The sequence below is a fragment of the Ambystoma mexicanum genome, chromosome 7q (assembly GCF_040938575.1).
Source record: "Ambystoma mexicanum isolate Mex_15411 chromosome 7q, UKY_AmexF1_1, whole genome shotgun sequence".
Classification (NCBI taxonomy): Eukaryota; Metazoa; Chordata; class Amphibia; order Caudata; family Ambystomatidae; genus Ambystoma; species Ambystoma mexicanum.
This window is the reverse complement of record NC_090941.1, coordinates 475,219,318-475,246,474: the sequence shown is the minus strand read 5'-3', so window position 1 is coordinate 475,246,474 and position 27,157 is coordinate 475,219,318. Positions and strand designations below refer to the sequence as shown.

Below are 27,157 nucleotides of genomic sequence, written 5' to 3'. Positions count from 1 at the left end.
CTCCTTTGCACATTTCTAGTAAAAACACTTGATTCATCTTCGGGAGGTGTTGTGTTCTTGAGGTTATCTGAGATACTACCAACCAGTGACCCAATATTAAGAAACAGACTATTATAAACAAGATGATTTTTCAGAGAAAGCCACAGAGGCTCCACCTTTTCCACTATTGTGGCAAACACTGGAATGAATGCAAATCCACATCCTACAGGACCACCAGAAATTTGTGAACAGTTTAAAAACCTGGCTCTTCAATGCTTAACATACAATGTTTAACCTACAGCCACAAGGTAGCTGAAGCAACACTTCTCAATAGTTACGACTTTCATGCAGACACAATCGAAGGACATGCCATACCAGCTTCAGGCCATCCACATAGAACACAATGCACAAAGTCAGGAACCTTTACCAACCAGAAGACATCACATCAAGGCACTACCAAAACTATAAGAGAAAGCCTTCCCTGTTTCTCAGAATATCTGAACCTCAGCACAGGACATCTTTGTGCATCAACCACTAAAGCCAAACCACTATCACCACAAAGCAGGCAACAGTAAGACCAATTAAGTTGAACACACTACGAAAACCCCAAGACATCTCCCCCCTACCTTTTGGCAAACCCTCAATTTCTTTTCATGAAACTCACCACATACAGATACAAATCAGCCACTCAAACAGCTTTCATTTATTTATTGTTTAAACCCTCTCTCCACAAACTTTGAACATCACAAACTTTGACCTCTAACTAGAAATAATATGTTCAGTACCTGGCTAACACCTGCCCACACTAAAAGCATGAAGCTGTCACTCTGGACACAAAGCCTTGAACGCCTACTACACTTAGCACATTTCGAAACATTACAAGCATGCAGAGCACACAATATTTCTGATCTGCAACCTCAACGCAAAGCACTGCAAACTTGCCTTTTCCTCTCCTCCCAACTAACCAAATACACCACTCTCTCCACCCAAGTGCCTGGAGACTTTGCAAATGGTAGTGGTGCACAGTACAAATCCTAATAACATAACGTCACTGTAGAAAGAATGCAACGCTTGTCGAGTTGTTCCACCAACGCAAATGCCCCCTTGCCCCTGTCATTAATGGAATAGAGATAACCACCTCTTGGGTGTGCGAAGATTGTTTCCAGGTTGAGCTGCGTATGCCCCATACTCAACCTGGAGTAAGGGGCCAGGAGTATGCACAAGGCCATGGATTCCAGCAGTCTCTGAAACCACTGCATCATTGCTCTGTTTTAATGGAGTAAAAATGTGCAAGTCAGCAGGAGGTCCTGAATTCTCTCCTCTGGGGAATACGCTGGCAGCTTCCATGTCCCGTCAGAATACAATGAAGTTCTGGCTGTACACAGCCATCAAGGACAACGGTTCAACAGAGACCCAGCTGGAAAAGGAGATCCAACAGAAGCATCAGGGAAACCACTGCATCCTCCCGATTGCTGGCTCAAATGGGTTTATATGAACACCTACCCCCTGCAGTCAAAGGTGAGACGCCACCATCCCCATACGTTTGGTGAACACTCTTGGTGCCAAATTCAACCCACAGTAACGCCCTGTACTGAAATTGCCTGTCCCCAAATGAAAACAGGAGGAAGATCTGATGGGTTTCAATTATCAGAATGTGGGGGTATGCATCTTGAAGATGCACTGTACCGATCCAGTCGCCCATTCTCTCAAGGGGAAGGGAGAGGTTGAAGAGAGAGATCCAGGATTGTATGCAAGCCTGCCTTGTTGGGTTTGGGTATCATAGAGAAAATGCCTGTTCCACATTGAAAAGTTGGAACTTCCTCGACTACTCCTAGGTCCAGCAATTACATTATATCTTGAACTAGAGACATAAACCTGAATGAGGGAGTGGGGCTGGGGAAGAGGGTAGGCGGAATCCCCAACGAACGACTGACAAAACCGTCAGTCCTTGTAATGTGCTTTTCAAGAATCTTTGTGGAGTGAGAATTTGCCCCCTATGGGAGCGATATGAGGGCAAAATAACAAGTCATGGTTTGGATTTGGGCATGGTGGCCAAGGAGGGCCAGCTATGGGAGAACCCGAAAGGGGTACAGTGCTACTGCTGATTTTCGACGACTTGATGGGAATCCATCATGCTGCCTTGTACAATGCTCTTTAAATCCGTTAAAACCAGTAAAGGATGAAGATCTAGGCTTCTGAGGGGAGAGAATGGGCTCCTGCTGAGGTTTAGTCAAAAAGGCAAGCAACATGGCCTTCTGAGTTTTTCTTGCACAGCTCCTCTGTTGTGGAGTTCAGCAACTCCAACCAATCAAAGGGGACATAAGAGTATCTTGTACTGCATGTAAACATTTGTCTTGTTTGGTCTCATGTAGGCCTGTTACCCAACAGACTTGTACCACCTTACTTGCCTCAATCAGACCAGCCGTAAAGTAGTCCCATTTGTCCAGAGGGAGAAGCTGCTCAAACTCTGATTGCTCCTTTCTGAGCTTCTGGATTGCTGCTGCTAAAGGTGTGGCTGCATTTTCCAGTGTTGGGCAGAGTTTTCATACAGCCCCTTGCCCATGCTCCCAATTAGCCTGTCCTCCTTACCAAGAACTCTTGAGGATGACACACCAAGCGTTGGCTTCGAATCAAGAGAAGCTGCCGTCTCTGAGGGGCTGGTGGTGGGAAACCAGACAGGTTTTTTTGGCAGGAAACGGCCTATAATGGACATCCATTGTCCTACTGACAGGGTGAGCTGTTTGTGGCTTCTGCAACAGCTTCTGTGACACCACAAGCTTGTTTTTTCATTGTGATGCCGGGACGCTCTTGGCCCAAAGAAGCCAACACTATCAACCGCCCGTCTGAGAAAGTGCCTAGAGGAGTTAGGGGGATGGATGACCTTGAATTGGCTGAAGCTTAATGCTAGCAAAACTGAGGTCCTGGTCGTAGGGACTACCTCCCCCTACCTGTTCTGGACCAATGACTTCTGGCCCTCCTCCCTTGGCCCACTTCCTATGCCTGCACCATCGGATATTACACTACAGACCATGCTTAACACGCACATCCTGATGTCAATTGAAGATGAAAATTCCCAATCTGCAACCAGCATTTCTCAATTACCAAGTGAATTCGACATTGAACAACAGAACCTGCATATGAAAGAATTAAGATCAAAATCCAAATTCACACCGGTTTTTGGTCAAGATAACATCATTGACACGTTCCATCAAGCCGTCATCAAAGACATTCACATAACCATTGATCAGACTAGACCGAGGCATTCAAAAACTGGCAAATCTTCGAATCTCAGTCAAGCAGAAATTACAGCTCTTCAAGGACTGTCACAAAACCAACAACTTATAATTAAGGAAGCAGACAAAGGCGGCAATGTGGTTGTTATGACTAAAGTGGATTACATCAACATGGGACTAACACACCTTGAACAAGAAGGTTATCAGAAACTTTTGTCCAATCCGATAACTCAAATTACATGTGCAATTAACCAGTTGCTTCTGGAATGGTACAAAAAAGGTGCCTTATCAGACACTGAAAAACAATTTCTCACAGTAGATGGCCCAACAATGACCACAATTTATTTTCTGCCCAAAATTCATAAGGACTTCATTAACATACCTGAGGGCAGACCCATTGTTAGTGGCCGAGGGAGTGTCCTGGAACCCATGTCATTATATATTAATGAATGTCTCTTGTCTTGCCTGCCATGCTCACCACACCAGCATATATCTGGGACACCATGCATGTTCTTCAAATCTTTACAGAGGTAACCTTTCAACCGAATTTACTAATGGTTACTCTAGATGCTAAATCATTATACACCTCTATTAAACATGATATGGCCATATCAAGTGTGGACTACATTTTCAGACAATCTTCTGCCTCATTTTATGTGCATATTGAGATGCTCAAACAATCTGTACTGTTCACACTTCAAAACAATGTGTTCCTTTTCAACAACTACTATTACAAGCAACTCATTGGGATAGCTCTGGGGGCCAGCTTTGCCCCAGCGCTTGCTAACATCTTTATGCATTTCTTCGAACAGCAGTTTGTCTACATTAATCATGAGTTAAAACCTCACATTTACCTCTGGAAACGTTATATCGACGACGTTTTCATGCTTTGGTCAGGCAATTCGCAGCAATTACTTTCATTTGTCAAATACTTGAACGGTAACTCATGGGGCATCCAATTCACTTGCTCTTACAGCCCTAACACTATTGATTTTCTGGACCTTTCAATCACTAACACCGATTCTGGATTCATAACCAAGACTTTCCGCAAAAGCACTTCAGTCAATTCAATCCTTCATGCAGACAGTTGCCACAAAAACCAGGTCATCACTAACATCCCTAAGGGAGAACTAATTAGAGCTCGACGCAACTACACAAATCTTAATGATTATGATTCTGAAAAAAAGACTCATCATAAACAGATTTACCCAAAGAGGCTATAATACCAAACAGATATCAGTCACAGCGGAAAATGTCAGCAGGTTAGCCAGGAGGGATCTACTCCAACCCAAAAATGCATCGATTAGACCAGGAATACATAAGATTCGCCCGATTACCAGATACTACCAAGACAGTCACATTCTTTACAGAATTCTGAAAAAACACTGGCACCTCTTGCATCTGGATACGGACATTTCCAATTGGATTGACCCATCGCCCAACCTCACATTCAGCAAAGGGGTCACCCTTAAGAACACACTCAACCCATCTTTTATGCGCAATGAAAAGCGCCCTAAAATCTGGTTAAATCAAGATCAGTTTAAAGGGTTTCATAAATGCAGCAACTGTTCTATGTGTCCATACGCATTGGAGACCTCCAACCTTATTTTTAATTCTAGACAGACACACCAGATTGAAACTTTCATTAATTGCAATACCAAGTTTACAGTTTATTGTATTATCTGAGTTTGCAATAAAAAGTACATTGGTAGCACCATCAGACCACTTAAAACGCAGATAAGAGAACATCTATCTACTATAGCCAGTCAGAATGCTAAATTTCCGCTTGCCAGCCATTGGCAAAAAGAACATCAATTGGATCTGAAACAAAACATTAGATTCGTAGGGCTTGCTAAAGCAGAATTGCCCCCAAGAGGAGGCAACTTGATCCTGAATCTGCGTAGACTTGAAGCGAGGCTCATTTGTAAATACAGGACAGTCTATTCTGGTCTTAAATCAGATCATGAGCTTGCAGTTTGTTTATAAACTCTTTTCTCTAAATTGGTTCCACATTTACAATTTACCTGTGGAAGTCTTTAGAACTGGAAAACATGTAATAATTTTGTTGTTCCTTTACTTTTATACTTGGTCTCTTTTACATGTATATCCGTAATCCACAATGCAGTTCGTGCTAACACCCATAGCAATCCAAGAAATGTACATTCAGATTATCCTGCCATATTTCTCAGGCGTCTATGGAAAAGAGCATTGTGTGTTTAAACATTTAATCAGAGATGCATTATTTGGACCAACTGCCTTTTTCTATCACTTTCATTTCTATTGTTCAGCCACTCTGGCGTGGACCCGACACTTTGCCTCTAGTCCAATATATACATTTCTTTTCAATTGGACCGTTCAAAATAGTTAGATTATCCTTTTCACACTATTATGTGTATTCCTTCCTATTTATATAATTAGGCCGACAATTCTAAGAAATCTTCGCAACAATTGCAATTATCAGACTGTGTATTCTTACTAGTCCTTTGCCTTGCGCCCAATGCTCACAGTTTAATCAGTAACTGGGAAATGTCTTATGTCCGGGGCATTCCCTTTACTCGCCGGCAGCAATAACACCGCTTCAAGATGGCGAGTACGCCCGCGGACGCTGCCGGCGCTTAGGCTCCTCCCATTGAGTTCGTACAAAATATCAAGAGTCACCAGGAGCGGACGCGCGAGAGGGGCTCGTTCCGTTCCGTCATATTAGACCACCAGGGTGAGTTAACTGCATACAGTCCCTAAGTCTACAGTCACAATGGAATGAGCGCACTTAGTCAATAAAGCACCAGAGGCATGTTTGAAGGCACGCGCCGCGGGAAAAGCTTTCTAATTCATACTCTTTTATCCCTTTTCTCTTTTGCTCTCCTTCTACCCACTCCTTACTGGGATTCCCCAATGGATGTTCCTTTATTGAAATTGCGCAGTCCAAACTCTTTACCGAAGAGATTTCCACAACAGCGAAGCTATAGAATTAATAAGGTATGTTAGAATTGATAGTCAACACTGGGACACTACTTTTACTTTAAGTATAGCAAGCATGTAAATATACCAATCTTCCTATTTCTCATTGTATTCTAACAGAAATAACACTTGCAAGCCAAGGCTTCGTCTAAACAACTTTAAGGTATTTTTTAGCGCTGCCTATTCCAGCCAATTGGTCATTCTATACCTCAAAAGCCTGTGTTAACAATGCTCTAATAGCTTTGCTCTGTTCCTTTTCTCCTCTTTTTCCTTTTCTCTATTCTCGGCATATAAATCTTTTCAATCCCAACCCGTAAACCTTCAATTGCGATCACATATGCATCATCAACAATTGCAATCAAAATGGAATGGTATGGTATAAATGAATTTTTATTTAATTCCCCCCCCCCCGAATTTTTATTTGTTTAATTGGACTTTTTCGACTATTGTTGTTATATGTCTTTCTGTATTATTGCATGGATATTTCCAAAAAATTGTTTGTTTTTTGTCGTCCTGCCCCTCCATGCATTTCCGTGTATAAAATGTTTAAACGTATATATTGGGTACAGGGTTGTGTTGGTATGCCAACCCCTCTTGTTTTCCCCCCCACTTCCATGCATTTTATGTTTTTTTCAATCAATTTCGCAATGATACATAATTGTTTGCACGTTTGATTTTCTTATGTTTAAATGTATTATGTATAAACCCATCAGCCTCAGATGAAGAGCAAGAATTGCTCGAAACACGTGTCATGCTGTTTTCAAACCACAATAAACCTGCAACTGTAGCAGTTTGTAGTATCATTTTGTGTCGGCGCAGCAAGACTGGAAAAACCCCCTTTCTTTGTCTCGTATTTCACAGTGGTATACCTGGGCAAGGTATCCCCAACATCCAGTCCACTGCAGCCCCCCGCTTACCTAATTTATGGTGCAAGCGCATCGTTCTACTGTTGGTTTGTTTTGCCCACCTACTTCTCCAGTTACTTTCCTTATAATCCCCAATTCTTTTCCATTTCTGTTCCCAATGTGTCAGTGAATTCTACAATGTCTTAATTTATAAACCACAAAATCACTTTTAAACTGCGAGATTTTCACATTTTTAAAAAGTCCTGCTGCAGAGATAAAAGTCTTTACATTTTTATTAGCAAATAGTCTTTGGAAGCAAATGGCAATCCTTTGTGCATCACTGGACCATTTTTTTTTCTTCAGCTGCCACCAACTGTCCTTTCCGCCAGAGCAAGGTGGGGGTTTCCCAGCTTGATTGAAGGTTTATTGCCCGTTCCCACTTCACACTTCCTTGTCCTGGGAGTTCCATTGTCACAGGGTTCAACCCAGACCAGATTCTGTCTAACCTAGTAATTATCACACAGGTGTTAGTATCTACTGAGAGTTTATGGTGGTCCCCTTTCTTGGGGGAAGCCTTAGCTCTGCCAACTGGAATAACCTGTTTTTGGAAGCTTGCAAAATCTAGCCAAGGCAGTTTAAAACCTTTATTTTCTTTTATTTGGACCTGAATAAAAAAAAAAACAAGCCTGTTGAATAGACAGCCCATATGTGTTTCCCAGCAGCCAACCCCTTCTCATTGCTAGGCATAGACAAGCTTTCATTCCACATTTTACTTTTCTTTAAAACAGGCATTTCTTTTTCTTTAGTTTGCAAAGCCCATTTTACACATGTGGTGCAAGCTGCTAGTACTTGGCTTTTTAAATTCGGTTTTGACTTTCCACCCAGATTCCCACACTGTTTTGCAGCCATAGTTATTTTCTTGCGGGCAGTAGTTTATTTGAAGTACAGATGCGCTGCAATTGACATAGCCCAGATAGCTGGAGTTTCTTTGAACTACTGATCTTTGATACTTTGAAAAAAATTAACGCGCTTCCCGTATGGGTAACAGAAGTTTCTTTGTTGATTCTTCTCAGATTTGGTTTGACAGAGCCTGTCATTCAGAGGTCATGCTTGGTTTTGCTGAAGCACAATGGGGATATGAATGGGCATGGCAGGGCATTATTAATAACAGTAGTTTGAGGAAGAACAGATGAAAATAGCATCAGAGCAGCATCATTTTTAAAGATGAAATACTTCCTTTTTAATGGGGACATTGGGCGTTCAGAAAAGCAGCACTGCTTTTTCACTCTATTCCTTTTGTATATGTCAGAACACACTGGCAAGCTTCCTCAGTGTGCCCCCTTGTTCCATCCTGCCCAATATGGGCTTGGCAAGATGGCGCAGCCTTCTTTTTGTCGCTGCAAAACGCAGTTTTGAGGCCATGGTGCTCACTGGAACCAGCGCAACCATTTTACTGTTTCTGCTGAAGCGCAGCTTGGTTTTGGAGAAATTCTGTTCAGTGGGTCAATGTAGCCCACACCAGTTTGAGCTCCCATTTGATGATCCCCTGGCCTAGACCCAGATTTAGCCCCCCCACACCGCCACATACCACCAGGTTCATCCTCTGACCACTGTACAGAAATAGCCCCTTCAAAGACATCCTCAGGCCGATGCCTGGAAGTGTTGGTCATAGTAACTTGATGGCGTACCTCATGCCAGTGTCCGGCTTTAGCCCTGTAGTCACCACCTGTATGTAGAGGACCACTGGGTTCATCCCAGCCTGAGAGATCACAGGGGGCCTCAAGAAAAGTAAGTCAGCCCTTGTTGTCCAGGAAATCCTAGGAGGTGCTAAAGGGGAGGCCCGGAATAAAATGTATTAATCAGGGACCTGACTGACAAAGCGTCACAGGACCAGCAGCAGTCCCAATGGTGGTCGGTCCCAAAGTACTCCAACAGAGTGAGTGACCGCATGCATCTGCCTGCCCGGACTGAAACCAGCCTTACCATGCATAGGCAGATGAACCAGAAACCTCTGCGACAATGTACACCGGAAGGAAGAAAGAAAACAAGGATTACAAAACTAAAGGCGACATTCAATACTGAGTTGGGTCTTACTACAACAAGCAATTTTTGTGCTAGGTAGTTAAGACATCCTCTTGTACAGGGAAAGAAGTATAATGTGTCCTTGATGTAGAATAATAAACTTATTTGCCTACAGAAGACATATTAATTTGTTTTACCTTATTGCTGGCGGGGTTTGCTGGCTTGCATTTCTTGGATTCATTTACGGTGGGATTGTTTTGGAACACAATGTTATCGACTGGTCTCTTTCCACCTCTAGAGCCTCTGATGCCCTTTGGGTGGCATAGATTTCACTTAGACATACCACTTGGGTGTGCATAGGGCCAATCTGGCTGCTCACATTTGAATGGCTGGCAGACATATTAATGCACACTAATAACAATTCTCTTGCCTTCCAGATTCCAGTGAAAGTTGGTCAAGAATTTGGTTTACGATGGCTGTGCATACATTTATGGTGAACATTAAAAACTAGAAGCTATGTCAACACCTACGCCTCATTTTAAAAAACATTTGTTTTATTATTAGTTATTAACAAACAATACAAACCAAACTTGCAGTGCATACAATAACCTTTCAATTATACATAGCTTGATTTTGTTCACTGCTTCCCATAACCCACCCCCCAATACGAGCCCATTTCCTCTAATGCTCTATTCCACGTCTTGCGCCAAAGTGTTCTCTGCCATGGATTCCATAGGGTCCGGCATCGGCCCAAATAATTCTGCTATTAATGATTTCCATGCCATCAGGGTCTCCGCCTCCTCCTCCCCGCCTACATTGCTAGTTTCCTGCCATACCATAGTTACAGCCTCCGCCCATTTCTGCGAATCCTTCCACCATACCTCCACTCGTGGTTTATGGCATGTCTTCCATCCCATAGCAATCCTTCTCTTCACAAGTACATATGCCAGGTCCTTTAGTTTACACACATGCTTAAGATTCTTTGGCCTAGGGAACCCCCTCTAACAAGCAGGCCCACACAGTCTCCACTATGATCTTAATACCTCTTTCTGCTAGCTTGTGTGCCACTTTGCTCCAGAAACGCTTAAGTCTAGCGCTCCTCGACACCTTCTTATGATACCCCTGGGCTCGTTCCCACATCCCATCGTCCATCAGGGCTGCCACTTCACCTTCCCATTCTTGCCTTAACTGTACTGCTTCCTTCCCCACCTTGGACATTACCATCTCGTATATTCTAGATATCTCGTGCTCCCCTCTGCTATGTCATATATTAAGTCTATGGTAGCATCTGGTTCTTCCTCCAGTACCCATTCAGGCCAAGTTTTCTTAATTCTCTGCACCAGCCTATGGTATGTGATATACTGGCCTGTGTGCAACCCGGTTACCCCCCTCAACGACTCAAAGTCTATTATATCCCCCTCTTGCCATATATTTCGCATGGTCGCTATCCCAACCGGTTCCCAATGGTTTCTGATTATCACCCATAATTGCTTTTCTCCTCCCGCTAGTGCAACCAGTGGTAAGTAACTGTGTGGAACACGGGGACGGGTTCTCCATCATTTGGCAGGCCCTATGCCACATCCTCCACCAAGGCACCATCATCTTGGGATGCCCCTCCATCTCTGCCCTGGGCAGCCACATAACTTCTCTCAAGTATAATGGGGTGCAATCCTGGCCAAACTACCTGGATTCCGAGGTGCTCTCCTCAGAGAGCCATTTGGCCACGTATTGCAGCTGGCCTGCTACATAGTAGACTTCGTAATTAGGCACTTTGATACCCCCTCTCTCATATAAATTCTGTAGCTTCCAGAGAGCCACTCTGTTCCGTGACACAGGAAGTCCCTACACATGCTGTCCAATCTAATGAAAAACTTATTTGGGATCCAGTACGAGATGTTCCCAAAATAGTGTAGTAACCTTGGCAGGACCACCATCTTCAACATTGCCCCACGCCCCATCATTGCTAGAGGCAGCTTTACCCAAAACCTCATGCAATTTTCGATTTTCTTAATAGCTACCTCAGTGTTGCACCTATGCTCTTCTTCCACCGTGTGGTATATATCTATCCCTAGATAGCGAAATGTACCAACTACCCATGGGATCTGTAACACCGGCAGTTGTTACAAGGGGATCCCTTTATATCCGCCTAATGGGAACATGCTGGACTTCTGAGGGTTCACTGCTATACCTAACATCCCTGCATATCTTTCCATAACCTCCAAGATATATTGGAGGTTTTCCTCCGGGTGTCGTAGATACAGCAGCACATCATCTGCATATAGGGATATTAGATGTCGTTCACTCCCTACCGCGATGCCTATTGTGTCGTACTGTTGCCTCAGATAGATCGGTAATGGTTCCAGAGCCAATATATAAAGCATAGGGGACCAGGGGGCAACCCTGTCTGGTGCCCCTACGGAGTTGCCAACTTTCCGATATCACTGCTCCTGTTTTCACTCTGGCTCGTGGTTCGCTATATATCATTTTGGCCCACTGCAAATATCCTGGGCCTATCCCGTAGCCTGCCAGGGCTACCAGCAGCCATGGCCATTTGACCGAGTCGAAGGCCTTTATCGCGTCTAGTGACACAATTGCCAGATCATCATCATTCTCGTTCCCATATTCGATGACTCTATGGAGCCTTCTGAGATTATTAGATATAATTCTATTAGGGACATAGCCTGTCTGATCCGGATGTATTAATTTGCCAATGACCATGCTCAGTCTATTCGCGAAAACAGTCGTCAGTATTTTACTGTCTTGATTTAACATTGATAGGGGTCTGTATGAACCACAGCTTTGCCCGGACTTATTAGGCTTGGGTAGCAGTATTATAATCGCTTGTATGAGTGACTCTGGCAGTCTGCCCAGCTCATATGCCTCATTCAGCATATCCAGCAAAGGGGGAAGCACCACCTCCTCTAACTCCTGTAGAGTAATCGGCTCATCCAGCTCCTCTCTTTCCTCAGCACTGACCTGTAGCAATCCTATGTCCTCTAATGTTTCTACAATTGTCGCGCGATTATCCTTCCCACCATCCTCATATAGCCGCCCTTAGAAATCTGCAAACTCCTGGTTAACTCCCTCTTGAGTGTCAAACACCCTCCCGTCTTCCCTTGTTATCGTTCTAATCGCGGGTCTCGGAGTTTCACTCTTGTATAGCCATGCCAAGATCCTCCCTGGTTTATCCCCTCCCGCGTGCTGTCTCTCTATATATTTTTTGTAGTTGCGGTTACATAGTCTCTCCCAGTGCCCAGCACATTTCTGCTGCAACCTGAGTATCGATCGGGTGTCTTCTTTAGTGTTATTTCCCCCCTCTTGCGCCCTGTCCAGTTCCCCCTCTGCTTCCTGGAGAACAGCCAGGATCCTCTCTTGCAGTCCTTTGGATTTTGCTATAGCTACCCCCCATACCACTACCTTGAAGGCATCCCACAATGTGCCCGCAGAGTTCACACTGCCAGTATTTGTCTCGAAATAGTTAATGATTTCCTCTCTCATATCCTCCCTAAAGAGGGGGTCTCTCAGCGCTTCTGCTCCGAGACGCCATGTCGGTATCCTCGCCCTCGGAGGACGATATTGCCATCCAAGGATCAAAGGCGAGTGGTTGGAGAGGACCCCCGCTTTATATTCAGCGTGCGTGATCTCTGTTAGCATCTCTGGTGTGACAAAGACATTGTTACGCTCACCTGATATCCACAGGGACGCCACCCAGCCGGGTTACTCGCTGGTATGCTTCTCAGCTTTGCCCTGATGTGGTCTGCGGGGAAGGTTCTGCCTTGTGGTAGAATTAGGCTTGCTCTCCGTCCTGCCTTCTTTGCAGGGGTGCATTGTCTTTCATGGGCGAGTGCGGTCCAGTTACTTCACTGACGCCGGCCCATTTGATTTTGTTCAGGTAGGTCTTATTGCTGTTCTTTAGTTTTGTTGCTATCCTGCATGCCTTTCTTTGTTTAAAATGTCTTTTTTCTCTCCCTTAGGTATGCAGAGCTTCAGCGCGGCGAACTGGCTTGGTTGAGCCCCGCTGGTAAATTATGGCGCATTAAGAGTGCTATGCTGCAGTAAGTAAGCGCTATGCGCAGCGCTGCAAAGTCTTGCCTTTGCTAACCTGTGTTTTCCTTCCTTGTAGGTCGCGGTGTTCTTCAGTGCGAGTGGAATGTCCGGAGTGGTGCCAGCCGAGAGGCGACCAGCCAGGTAAGCCTTTTGAGCAGTTCGTAATTTGTAAACGTCTCTACTGCTTTCTTTAATGTTGCCTCTATCTTCCTCTTTCAGGTCGTTCTGTCCGGGAGGCATGCAGATTCGAGGAAGCTGTTCTCAGTAGCTGCGAGTGTTTAAAGATGAAGACTGCAGGTAAGATGCTGCTGCTAATGATGTTCCTTTTTGTCTCCTTGCAGGTTCTGCTTCTCCGAGGGAATAGCTGGACACGGTGAGCGTCACGTTGCAAGCTGCAAAGTAACGCGAAGCGTGTTGTCTTGCTCGGGTGTGGTTTAAATAGCCCCAACAAAATAGTCCAGGTAAAGTAGTCACTAGACTACCACACCCAAAACACTAGACCGCATAGCTTGGTTCTTAGGAACCAAGCTATGTGGATGCATCTATGTTGACTGACAATACAATAAAGTAGTTCCCAAGCACATTGTTTTTCATGGTGTATGAGCCTGGCGCCGCAGGCGCCAGGACTGGCCCCATGAGGGCTTTTGAAGAGGATGCCAGGCTCTAGAGGCCCGAGTCCTGACTCCACCTGGCCAATGGGTTTTCCAGAGGGGGCTTTGGGCGAGGGTCATGACAGACATAGTCTAACCTTGTATGTAACTGCTGCGGGGCAGAATAATGCGAGTATTGCCTGTCCAGGCGGTGTCACTCCCTCCATGCATCTACGAACCCGAAATCATTCAGCAGTATTTGACGTGCTTTAGCAGCTGGGGATGGTTTGTCCATTTTCCCATCTGATCTATCTACCTTGGGGTTTAATAAACAGTTGAACCCCATCCCCCAGATCACCGCACTCCCCACACACATGCTGAGGTTGTTACACAATGTCCTAAAATATGCTGCTGTATTTTGATTCGGGGCATACGTATTCACAATGCTTACCACTTTGTTTTCCACCAGTCCCCTCAATATGACCATCCTCCCGTCCGTCTCAGCCAGCGTCTGTAGCAGCTGGAATGGGACTTGTGGTGCCAACCAAATAATCACTCCCTGGCGTACGCCGAATATGACGATCCCACCACCGTCCCCTTCCATTTCTTCCCAATCATCTCAATCTTGTCTCGCGTCAGATGCGTTTCTTGCAGTAATGCTATATATATCTTCTGTCTATGTAGGCATAGCATAACCTTGTTCCTCTTCAAATAACTACTGAGCCCCCTGACATTCCAGGTGATTACTTTAAGGTCCCCCATGACATGTCAAGGTCCCCCTCCTCCTTTCTCCTATGTGGTCCAAATCCAACTGCATAACTCGTCTATATGGGCTTGTTTCCCAACTTAAACTCCCCCTAACTAGAAACACAACAAACCCCCCACATCCCCTCCCTCCCGCTTAGCCTCCCTCCCCTCCCCGAACCAACAACCCCCTCCCCAACTGTTACCCAGCTCCATCCCTGGATCTCAGGCACCCCCGCATCTAGCCCTTTCTGGCGCTAACCCGTACTCGCTCGCGGCACAGCAGGGTAAAAAAAGCCCTAGTGGCTGTCTTACTACTAGTTCTTGGGGTAGGTTACTTCCATCTTGCAGCTCCTGATTACTTCAAGCGCACTACGCCTACCGCTACTCAATTAACTTGTACACTTAATACTCTATATTCTAGTCCAGCAGGGTCAGGAAATTACCATAGTGTTATTCAATCATCTCTCGATCTTTTACTAGAGCTCCCCCCCCTCTTATCCCCTCTGCATTCACGGCACCTCCATCTCACTTGTCACGTTCCTCATGATCTTGCTCCTAATTGCTCTCCGGGCAACCTTGCAAATCCAGCCATGCCGCCGCTTCCTCTGGGTTGTCAAAGAAGAACGCTCTGCTTTTATGTAAGACCTTGAGCTTTGCAGGGTACAAAAGCATGTACTTGATCCCTGCTGTGCGCAGTCTCTTCTTGACCGCCACGTAGCTGTACCGCTGTCTCTATACCAACATGGTGTAATCAGGGTACGCCGTGATGTTGGTGGAAGCCTTTTCTATCGTTCCACCTTTACGGAAGTACTCCAAGATCTTTTCTCTATCTTTGTAGTTTAAAACCTTCGTAATGATCGCTCTGGGAGGGGCCCCGGGCCGCGGTTTCCTCATCAGGGCCCAGTGTGCTCGTTCAACCGTAAATCCGTGCGAAAGCTTGTCTGCTCCCATCTCCTGCAGGATCATATTCTCTCCGTAGTCCGTGGGGTCCTGGCCTTCCTCCCCTTCCAGCAGGCCGACCACACGGATGTTGTTCCGTCTCGCCCTTTCTTCCGGCTCCTCGGCTCGGTTTTCAAGATTAGCTACCTGCTGCTTTAGTATATGGACCTCCTTCACATTGTTTGTGCTGGTGTCTGTGTTGGTCTTCACAGCACTCTCTAGATTGCTTGTTCTGTCCGCCAGCGCTCTGACATCCTGTCGCAACAAGGTGACTTTGATTCCAACCGCATCAATCTTATTCTCCAAAGCCATCCGTAGGTCCGCCATTATTGTCGTCCATGAGGTTCTCAGCTCTGTTATGGCAGCCAGGACCGATGTGTTTTCTCCTTCAGAGGTGCTGTCCATTGAAGCTGCCGTTGTGCTTTGTGCCGGAGCAGTGGGGGTCCGTTGTGCCTTAGCGAAGACCTCCATTGTGGGCTGTTCACTCCTGGCCTTGGGTCCTTTTACTGACATTGTGCAGGCTAGGCTCCGTTTGCGGTTCCAGTTTCTCTGTGCCGTGATGGCACGTGTCTCTGTATTTCAGTGACACCACCAAGTCAGCTAAGCCCAAACTTCTCGTCCATAGCAGATTCCAGCCTATGTTGGCGCGCACTATGTGGGTTGTGTCCTCCCACGTACCTTCTCTGGCTGATGTGGTCAGCACCCCCTTCATTTTTCTCACTAGGCCACCAGACGCTCCTGCTTATCCACCACCAGTGGAACTCAGGCTTGTAGTGCGCCCAATATTTCGTATCCGCTCCACTGCCTGCCACCTCTCTCCTTATTGTGCCGACATCCGGCAAATGTCCAGGATGGACCTAATTGTTGGCCACTCTTGATGTTGAATTGCCAGTATACCCAAGTGTCTGTGTCGCCCGGCAGCGCTTTAGCGTGAGACCAGCATCCCTATGTGGGTCTCGGCTGCTTTGCATCCCACAATGTTGGATCCGTTCCTTGGCCCCCTATCATAGAAGATCGGGCCACCGGCGTGCACCAAACGCCAGTGTAGCCCCTCCTTCCGTGGATCGCTGCTCCCAAATAGCCTTATGACCAAGCGACATGTCCATCCATGTTTTCTGTGCCCCGCTACAGTTGGGGGATATTTACAGATAGTAACGTTGTCGTCTTCAAACTATGCGGCTCACCAAGCCAACATTCTACTCCTGTCCGCTAGCACTCTTGTTTGCTTCTGCAGTCCCCCGTTGTGTTCGGCAGGCATCCGGGGGCCCGCTGCAGTCGTTTGTAAGCCGCACGCAGGCGGCATCCTTCCTACAGATCTCACCGCTGCTCGCTGTTTGAGTCTTTGTTACAATGTTCGCAAGCGGCAGGGAGCCACACGAACTCCAGATGCCTAACGTCCGTGGCACGGCAACTATGTCCCAATATGGCGGTCGCTTGGCCTGCTCAAGCCCCGGACCGCTGCCACATTGTTACAATAAGAAAATATCCAGAGCAAACTTTACAAGCGTGTCCTATGGCAGCAACTTTCATTAGTTTCCCACTGCCGTTCCGCCGCATTCGGTCCTCCCCGAGGCCACGGGTGTGATCTCTTTGTTGTCCGCCATCTTGGCGATAATGTATCAGTGCGGCTGCATACCCAAAGTTCTATTTTCTCCAGAGTGCCAGACACGATTCACTTGATATCTGAGCCTGCTGCAGGGTTCCTATTCAGACGCCCATAACTTTGTTTCTGGAGCGCAAGTAGTATTTTCCAGACATAATTTCCAGGATCAATGTCAGATCGGCAGGAGCTGCACGAGAAGGCACATCCTATTCCATGGCTAGTTAGCCACGCCCCGCACACCTACTCCTCATTTGTTTACATTGTAGAATAGAATGACTTCACCATTGTACATAATAAACCTACCTCTAAGAGCTTGTTCTCATTCCATTAGCACTTGGGAGCTGGCCGTATCCCTTGGATATTTGGTGGTTCACAAGGGGTGCAGTAGAATGGGGTATTCAGGACCATGTATTTTGTTTGGCAGCCGATGCTATATCATGTCCCAGTGGGCGCTTGCGATAGATACTGGAGAGCTGGTCTTTTGCGCAATGAAATGCTACAAGGTTTGGTTAAGGGCACCATTTTATATAATGTTTAAGTGTGTTAAGAGCTACTTGCCTTCACACTGGCTTCTCATGTGTTCTCTCTAAAAAGGTCTTGCTATTTATACACTGATTTTCTCTGTGCCTTGAAAATATATATTAAGTGCCAATTGTATTAAAAAAATGCGTCACAAAAAGCAAATGCAGTTTAAAAAAAAAATGCAGAATTGTGAGATTGTTTCCTTTGTTAGAACGTCGATCACTAGTTAACCACAAGTAACGAGGCTATTAACATCTTAAAGCAAATAAGTGGTTTAACTGAAGATTTTAGTATTCTGCTACAAAAGTAAAGATTTAGACATTTCTTACAAAAAAACCTAAAGCAAAAGGTGACCAGGGGATTCTTGGCACTTAAAGAGTGGATCTAAAACCTTATGTTCCATTGCATACACATTTTATAACCACTGGTGGGCATCTCAAACAGCACAAGGGTAATTTGAAGCAAATTTGCAAGTTGCCAGGGGAAGATGCCAGGATTATCTTACCTGCTGAGTTTTCCTAAATTCTTCCAGTAATTTTAAGGCCATATCATAATCGTGCAGCAAATGGTATGCAATGGCATAGCCAATCCATGACGCTCGCTGGGTAGGGCGTAACTGAAGAAGTTGATATCTTGTTTCCTGTAGAAAACAAATGTACAATGAAACAGTGGGGCAATCGCATGACTTTGAATATTAATAATGTGCAGATTGCTAGTTAATACAACAAGCTTTTCAGACCTTTGCTGAATGTGAGGTGGTCTGCAGTCTTGCACATGGATTCCACCAAAGGCATTGCTTTGCACCCAAATAGGAAAGGCAACCACACACAAATGGTGGTGGGGATAAGTATCAGATGGCAATTGTTAGAGAATAGATAATGGTTGAGTGTGCAGAATAGTGATTTGGCTGTTAGGCTGGAGGAGCTAGTTTCACATGAGGCTCTGTGACCCACAAAAGCTTGCTCTTTCAAAAGAGATACTTGATGTGGTTATGTGCCTTTAGGAGTTTGGTGAGGATTGATTCCCTGGAAGCACTGGTATGTCCTATTATTTACATTGGCTATCGTTCAGAATATCAAGGTGGAAATTAGCAAGGCTTTTTGCTTAATTTGCAATGAGGAGGAGAAATGTATGAGCTATGGTGGAGGTAGAGAGGACTACGCTTACCTATGTGTTGTTTATTTAATGGTATTTATATATAGACCTTTATCCAAGGTGCTGTAAAAGATACAACAGTACAAAAATATATGGAAAACGACAATGAATGAGGAAGGATGGAAAAAATATGACAATCATGAATCAAGAAAATACATGACCAGTAAAGGCAGAATGCAAAGGATATAATTTAAGATGTTTTTTGAAAAGAGCAAGATTAGAGCATGTTTGAATGTTCAGAAGGAGGAAATTCCATAAATTAGGGGCAAGTAATTGAAAAAACGGAAGGGGAGGCGGTGAAGAAATTGGGATGAAGATCCCTAGCTGGGTGATGGAGGGAAATCAAGATAGATAGATATTCAGGAACCGGAGCGTGAACACATTTGAAGACAAAGCAAAGAAAATGAAATTCAAATCCAATTCGAATTGGGAGCCATCGAAGCTGAATTAAAAAAGTGGCTATAGTAGAAGAATACTGCAATCCAAAATCTGACTGCTGAATCAAGAATAGAACAAAGTGGGAAAAGAGCATACACTGGTAATCCAACATACAAGGAACTACAATAATTAAGATAAGAGAGAACACAGGTTTTTAAGAGAAGTTTAGTAGAAGAAACGTTTGAAAGATGTAGATGGAGGCTGCAAGATTGAGAAATAGTAGATATTTGAATTTGAACGGAAAACACAGAACCAAAAAAATTCCAAATTACTGCCATGAAAAGAAATAGAAAGAACGTGAGGAGGAAAATTAATAGAAGGTGAAATAACAGGAGAAGCAGAAAGGAAATTAATTTTTTTTAGGTTGAAACATAAAAAATGAGCGGCCATACAATATTTCACCGCCAGAAGGCAATCAGAAAGGCATTAATGGATGGTATCATCGAAGGAAGGAAAGGAAAAAAAAAGATGTGGGTTCATCAGCATATAAGTGCGATTGAAACCCACGAGACTAAATCTAATAAGCCAAAGTTGAGGTGTTAAGAGTAAAAAGAAGGGGCCACAAGGACAGACCCTTTGCGGAACACTGAAAGAGAGAGAGTAAGATTGAGAAGAAGATTTCTTCCAGGAGACCGTCAAGCAATGACAGGAAAGATGGGATAAAACCACTGAACAGCCTGATCCGAAATGCCCAAAGACAGTAGAAAGCAGCATGGAATGGTCTAATGCATCAAATGCTGCACTGAGGTCTAAAAAATCTAGAATAGAAGAAAGCTTAAGGTGTCATGTATGAAGAATAGAATTAGAAACCAAGAAAAGGGCAGTTCGTGAATTGTCCCTGACGGAAACCAGATTGATGTGAGGTAAGAAGATGATAGTAACTCAAATACTCTATAATTTTAAACAGATAAGGTAACAGTGAAAGAGGGCGAACGTTTGCAAGATATGATGCAACCAGTGAGGGTTTTTTCAGTAAAGGAATAACAGTAGCTATTTTAAATGAAGCTGGGAAGGAGCCTGACAAGGACAAATCAAAGAAAAAGGAAAGCAAGGGAACGAAAGAAGGAAGCATAACCTTAACCAAGGAACTTGGGAGAGGATCGGAACGAACAGAAATAGGATGAAAGTGAGAATTGATGGCCAACAGGTCACTATCTAGGACAGGAGTATAGGAAGGTTCAAGTTACTTACCTGTAACTCTTGTTCTCCATCATGAGTCTGGCATGGGTTCACATGCTCATGAATATTCCCCGTCAAGCTGGGAACCCTTGGTAAAAGAAAAAACCGTTTCACTTTAGCTTTAAAACTGTATTTCTCCTCTAAACCAATCACTGTCCTATGGGCCATACTGCCCCCATCCAATGATGGTCCTCTTCCTAAACTCCACCCGTGGTGGCCATCTTCAGATTTGGTAAGCACGTTAAGTGGCAGTATGAACCAAGAAGAGCCACAGAGGGGAAGGAGGGAGGGTTTGCATGTGAATCCATGCCAGACCCATGCCGCAGAACAAGAGTTACAGGTAAGTAACTTTCACCTTCTCCAGCATGGAGTCTGGCACACCAGAGAGAAAAGCTATTGTTGCTGCAATGGCTCTGGTGTAGTGGGCACTCGGCTGGCCCGGAAGAGGCCTGTTAGCCAGCTGATGACCGTGCATGATGCAGCTGGAGAGCCACCTGGAGATGGAAGCCTTCGACAAGGCCTTCCCGTGATTCATCGGTCCAAAATTGACAAACTGAGACATCTTCCAAAAACTCTTTGTGTGCGCCACATAAAACTTCAAGCACGAGCAACGTCCAGCGAATGCAACACCCTCTCTGCCAGCGACGACGGATTCGGGAAAGAGAGGCAACACCACAAGGCTTATTGAGGTGGAACTCTGATGGCACTTTCGGCATAAAGGTGGGTTACGTATGCAGTACCACCCCTGTAGTGTGTAAGGATAAGTACAGCTGTTTGCAGGACAGGGCCTGGATCTCCCCGACCCATCTGGCTGAGGTGATAACCACGAGAAAAGTCGTCTTCCACAAGAGGAACTTTAGGGGAACCTGATGCATTGGTTCAAAGGGTGCCCCCATGAGTTTAGTTAATACCACATTGAGTCCCAAGCTGGAGCCGGAGCCGGAGCCTTCACCGGGGGAAAAGTTCTGAAGAAGCCCCTGATTAACTTCTTGACAAGTCTGTGAGACCACAGGGAAGGCCTACCCGGTGTCCTGGTGTAACGGGATATGGCGGCCAAGTGCACCTTGATAGAGGCGTGAGCCAGTCCAGCCTTGGCCAAGGAAAGCAGGCATGGAAAGAGCTGCAGGCCGTGACATGCAGGGGAGTGATCTTCTGTGCCTAGCATCATATGGAGAATCGCTTCCATTTATGGCTGTGGCACTTTAACGTGGAAGAGGCTCTGGCTTTGTCCAGGATGTTCTTACATTCCGTTGGCAAAGAATAATGTCCAAATTCTAGGGCTGCAGGCGCCCGGCCCCGAGGTTCAGCGACGCGGATGTCATGATCTCTGCTTCCAAAAGGTCAGGGTTTTCCCAACTCCCTTGGAAGCAGATCCATAACCCAGGTTCCGAGTGCCAACAAGTCCCAATTGGGACCTTTTGGACCCAGTCCTGGCGCCAGTGGCACCAGGCTCATAAATATGCCCAGTCCCAGCGCTGGAAGCGCCGGGCTCATAATGCTTGGGTGGACTTACCTGCAGCAGACCATGCTGCTTACTTGCCTACCAGTTGAGCCTCTGATCCTCTTCTGTTTGGAACTACTTTTCCTGTTGGGTGGGGCAGGAGCAACTCCCTAGATTCAGAACACTGGAACTCTTCTGGAAAGCAGGAACTCTTTTCTTACCTAGGGGTGGCTGTGGAAGGAGACACCTAAGCACTACAGGAGGCTATTTAAACCACACCCGATGGATGAATCTTGCTTTGCGTTATTCTGCATCCTCTGCAGCAGAACGCTCATCGTGTCTTCTGCATCTGATCCTGGGCCTAAGGAAAAAGGCTTACCATCCTGAATCCAGTCTTCAGCAACACCTATAAAGACAAGAAAGAACAGGTTAGCATTACGGTCTTCAGTGACAGCTCTTCACTTACCTGGTCCATCGGCTGTCACCAACGCCTCGCGCTGCATTCCGGCATCTGAAAGACAAAGGCTTACCTACTCTTCGCACGCTCCGGAGGCCTTCGGCGCTGCATCCCGCATCTGAAAGACAAAACAAGGTGCGTTTAAAGACATTGGGGAACTTTAATACTCACGTGCCATTACTCCTTTCCACATCCAACCCAGTGGGTATTCCGGCACCCTGCAGCCGCTCCGAACTTGTACCTGCAAAATAAAAAGACAGTTAGAGCGCATCGTGAAGCAGGCAACAAGCGCTTACTTACGTGCTTCCAGGCGCTTCTATTCATCACACGGGCTCCATCTTCAACTCACTTCAGCCCGTCATCCGCCATCGCCGGAACCCTGCAAAACAAGAAACATCATTACTAAAGACTTTAAAGACATTAGAATTACTCGAAACTTACCGTTCGTGCAGTAAACGGCGGATAGCAGTCCTCTGAAGTCAAGAGGCCTGCTCCCCTTATCTAGTGAAGAAACTGGTTACAGCACCCTGCCCCGAGGCAGATAGAGAGCACGGCGTTAACTTACCTAAGGTGAGAGCGTTAACCTTTGGGGTTCTACAGTAGAAGAGAAAGGGAAGAAGAGAGAGACATTCAATAACCCAGTTCCTTAATCCCATATTTTCTATCTGCAGACATCTTACCCTTCGAGTCAGACATACAGTGCACAGAGGTCCAGCCCAAAGAGCCAGCCGTGTGTTACACATCACCTTTGAAGATACGGTATACGCCCAGTCAAGACCGGCGCTTCTACGGGAATCAGGTGAGCGTTACAGAACGCAAAGCCTACCGCAAAACTCCCGTCCAGGCGCTATGGAAACCTCGGATACCGACCAGCTAGCCCAGTTACTTGGGGAACTAAGGGCAGAAGTGCATGCAGCCCGTCAGGAAACGAACGCTCTAAGAAGGGAACTGATTATTTCCAAGGAGCGAACAGATGATCTTGCTAGACAATTGCTACAGTCACAAGCCGGACAGACCCCGTTACTCGCATCTGGGGGAAATCTTCCTTCTACATCCTCTATGAATCCAGTGCAGATCAACCTACCTGGGAATGTACCTCTGGCTCCACCCGAACGATTTTCTGGTGACCCAAAGAGGTTTGCAGTATTTATCAATCAGTGCCGGTTGCATTTCTTATGCCGGCCAGCAGCCTTTCCAACTGATCAAGCTAAAGTAGCTTTCGTGCTTTCGTACCTTAGTGGCAATGCGGCAGACTGGTCGATCCCTCTTGTAAATCAAGATGATCCGGTCCTCCATGATTTTCAAGCTTTTCAGCTCAGTATGGAAAAACTGTTCGCAAGACATTCACAGGGGCAAGCCTTGGACAATGAGCTTCTTTCGTTGCGACAAGGTAATCAAGACCTTTTGGCTTATATTGCGTCTTTCAACAGACTGATAGTGGAAACTCAATGGCCTGAGGACAAAAGGATTACTCTGTTTTATAGAGGTCTACGTGGAGAGCTCAAAGATGTGTTAGCCCAAGTAGTGAATCCCCCACAAGATTGTTCGGACTATATAGACTTAGTCGTTCAAATAGATCACAGACTGCAGAACAGGAAGGCCGATCGTTCCAAGTTTGATGCTCGAGTATTTTCCAAACCGCCAACTCCTTCCAAAGGAGTAGACTCCGGGGAACCCATGCAAATAGGGGGTCTGAAAGGTCCTCTAACACAAAAGGAGCGGGAAAGGAGAAAACAGTTGCAATTATGCCTCTATTGCAGAAACTCAGGGCACTTTCTTCGAGACTGTCCGGTGAAACCTGCCAAGAAGGCAGTAGGAGCTGCAGTTACCAAAGTTACAAACTCTGAGCAGGGAAACGACCTCGCCCGACAAGAATAGAGGTCCTCTTGCCGAGCGTGAAAACCAGTTCCGTGACCTCGCATTTCGTGATACCTATGGTCCTCATTCGCCCTGATAATCCGGATCGATTACATGCAATTGAAGCTTACGTCGACAGCGGTGCCATCTGCAATTATGTGGATCATGAAATGGTTTTGAGGATGAATCTAATTCTTTGTCCCAAGGCTGTAAAGGACGTCATTACTACGGTGGATGGTACGGAGATAGCCTCTGGGCCAGTAACGCATACCACTCAAGAGGTGACGCTAGTAAGTCAAGATGGACACCATGAGAAGATCGTGTTCGATGTGATCAAGGCCCCTCAGTTTCAGATTATTCTAGGAATACCTTGGTTAGAGAAACACAATCCTCTGATCGATTGGCGAGCAAGAACGGTCCAGTTTCCAGAATGTGTCTCTACTTGTCAACCTCCACCTGGTGTTGCACTGGCAGCAATTTCTTCAGAGACTCCCCAGTTACCTCCCGAATACCTAGAATACCAAGATGTTTTCCGGAAGGATCAGGCTAACTCTCTACCTCCTCATAGGTCTTATGACTGCCAGATAGACCTGATACCTGGATCTACTCCTCCTTGTAGTAGAATTTATGCCCTCACCGAGCCTGAGAACCTTCACCTTCGACAATACCTGGATCAATACCTGGCAAATGGGTTTATTCGTCCTTCCAAGTCCCCTGCTTCTTCAGCTTTGTTCTCCGTTCCAAAAAAGGAAGGAGACCTTAGAACTTGTATAGATTATCGCTCCCTGAACCAGATCACCGTTAAGAATAGATATCCGTTACCTTTGATCCCTGAACTCCTGGACCAAGTCAGAAAAGCATGCATATATACAAAGCTGGATCTTAGAGGAGCTTACCACTTGGTACGAGTAAAAGAGGGCGATGAATGGAAGACGGCCTTCCGCACCAAGTATGGGCTATTTGAATATCAGGTCATGCCCTTCGGACTTTGCAATGCCCAGGCCGCCTTTCAATATTTTATGAACGATGTCCTCAGAGAGCTCATAGATGTGTGTGTTGTTGTTTACATTGACGACATCCTCGTTTATTCTTCATCGGAATCTGAACATCGGAAACACGTGAAAATGGTCCTCGAAAGATTGCGTCAACACAAACTTTTCGCTAAGTTGGAAAAATGTGTTTTCAACGTGACTGAAGTTGAATTCTTGGGATTCATATCATCACCTGGCGGAGTGCGTATGGATTCAAAGAAGGTCGATGCAGTTCTCAAATGGCCATCACCATCCTCCGTAAAAGGTGTGCAAAGCATGTTAGGCTTCGCTAACTTTTACCGCAGGTTTATCCCCGAATTCTCTCGAATAGTCCAGCCCATCACTGCCTTGTTAAAGAAAAACAAACGTTTTGAATGGTCTACCGAGGCGGAACAAGCTTTCCAGGATTTGAAGACTAAATTTATCTCTGCACCAATCTTAAAACACCCTCGCCCCGAACTCCCCTACATCGTGGAAACTGATGCTTCAAGCCTTGCCATGGGGCAGTTCTATCACAAAAGGACCCGGTAACCAATCAGTTGCATCCCGTGGCATTTTGGTCCCGCAAATTCTCGCCTCCTGAAATCAATTACACGATTACTGACAAGGAACTTCTGGCTATCAAGTCTGCCTTTAAGGCTTGGCAGCATTATCTGCTGGGGGCCCGACACACCGTTACTGTGATTACGGATCACCGAAACCTGCAATATTTGAAAACCGCAAAAGCCCAATCCTCTAGACAACTCCGTTGGGCATTATTCTTTGCCGAGTTTGACTTCATAATTACCTATCGACCTGGTACAAAGAACGGTAAAGCTGATGCCCTTTCTCGGATGGGAGTGGAAGAACACTTGATCAACCCCAAACCTGTACCAATCATTCCCGAACAAAGAATTCTGGGTGTAATCGCCACAGAATCAATAGAGGAAGTTAAGGATAAAGCCAGGCAACTTGTAACTCCAGCAGACATACAGAATTGGCATCTGCAGGGAAAGGACTTTGCAGTAAAGGACAACTTATTGTATTTCCAAGAACGATTATACCTACCCAGCACAGATTTACAGAAAAAAGTATTCTCTTGTTATCACGATTCTTTAATGGAAGGACATCCCGGTATGGCCAAGACCTCAGAAAAGATCAAGCGCTACTTCTGGTGGCCGTCTTGGAAAAAAGATATCAGAGACTTTATAATGTCCTGTGGAGTATGCGCCCAAAACAAGAGTCAAAAGGAAAGACCAGCAGGCCTCTTACGCCCTATTGACATCCCACCTCGCCCTTGGCATACGCTTTCTATGGACTTCATCACCGATCTACCTCCATGCTCCGGATACAATACGATTCTAGTAATCGTGGACTTATTCTCCAAGATGGCGCATTTCATTCCGCTCAAAGGCTTGCCAACAGCAGCAACTCTGGCCCGAGAATTTCTCGAAAACATCGTCCGACTGCACGGTTTTCCTTCGGTTCTAATTTCGGATCAAGGTAGTCAATTTATTTCTCATTTTTGGCGAAGTTGCTGTCGGTCGGCTCAAATTGATGTGAGACTATCGACCAGTCACCACCCTCAGACCGACGGACAAACCGAGAGGACCAATCAAACTCTGGAACAGTATTTACGCTGCATGCTGCAACAAACTGAAAAAACTTGGAAAGACATCCTTTGGATAGCCGAATATGCCTACAATAACTCTGTCCATTCGGGAACTGGGAAAACCCCGTTTTTTGTTTTGTACGGCAGTCACCCTCGAACCTCGGAGTTGGATCCCCTCCAAGATCTTGAAACACCAGCAGTAGACTACCTGCATTCTACAATCACCCAAGCCTTTAAGGAAGCTGTTTCTCACCTTCAAAGGGCTAAAGAACAATACAAGAAAGGAGCAGATCAACATCGGAAGGAAGCCCCTCAATATCAAGTAGGGGATCAAGTCTGGTTATCCACCAAATATCTACCTCTAAAAGGGCCACGCACATTCAACCCTTACATACCTTGGTCCCTATTCCATCACTACCATAGTAAACCCAGTACCGGTCAAGTTGGACTTGCCCCCGCACATGAAGATACATCCGGTCTTCCATGTCTCTCTATTAAAACCCGTGCAACCTCAAACCCGACT

At 45.6% G+C, this 27,157-nt stretch overlaps 1 protein-coding gene across 6 annotated transcripts in view; it reads right to left on the bottom strand.

Annotated features, from left to right (window-relative positions):
- NAA16 (N-alpha-acetyltransferase 16, NatA auxiliary subunit) overlaps positions 1–27,157 on the bottom strand; it is a 2,654,788-nt gene that overhangs the window by 1,852,257 nt on the left and 775,374 nt on the right. For all 6 annotated transcript variants that reach the window (XM_069640524.1, XM_069640525.1, XM_069640523.1 and 3 more), the window contains exon 5: positions 17,991–18,125. In XM_069640524.1, coding sequence (XP_069496625.1) covers positions 17,991–18,125 — 135 coding nt within the window. The remainder of the gene's footprint in view (positions 1–17,990; positions 18,126–27,157) is intronic.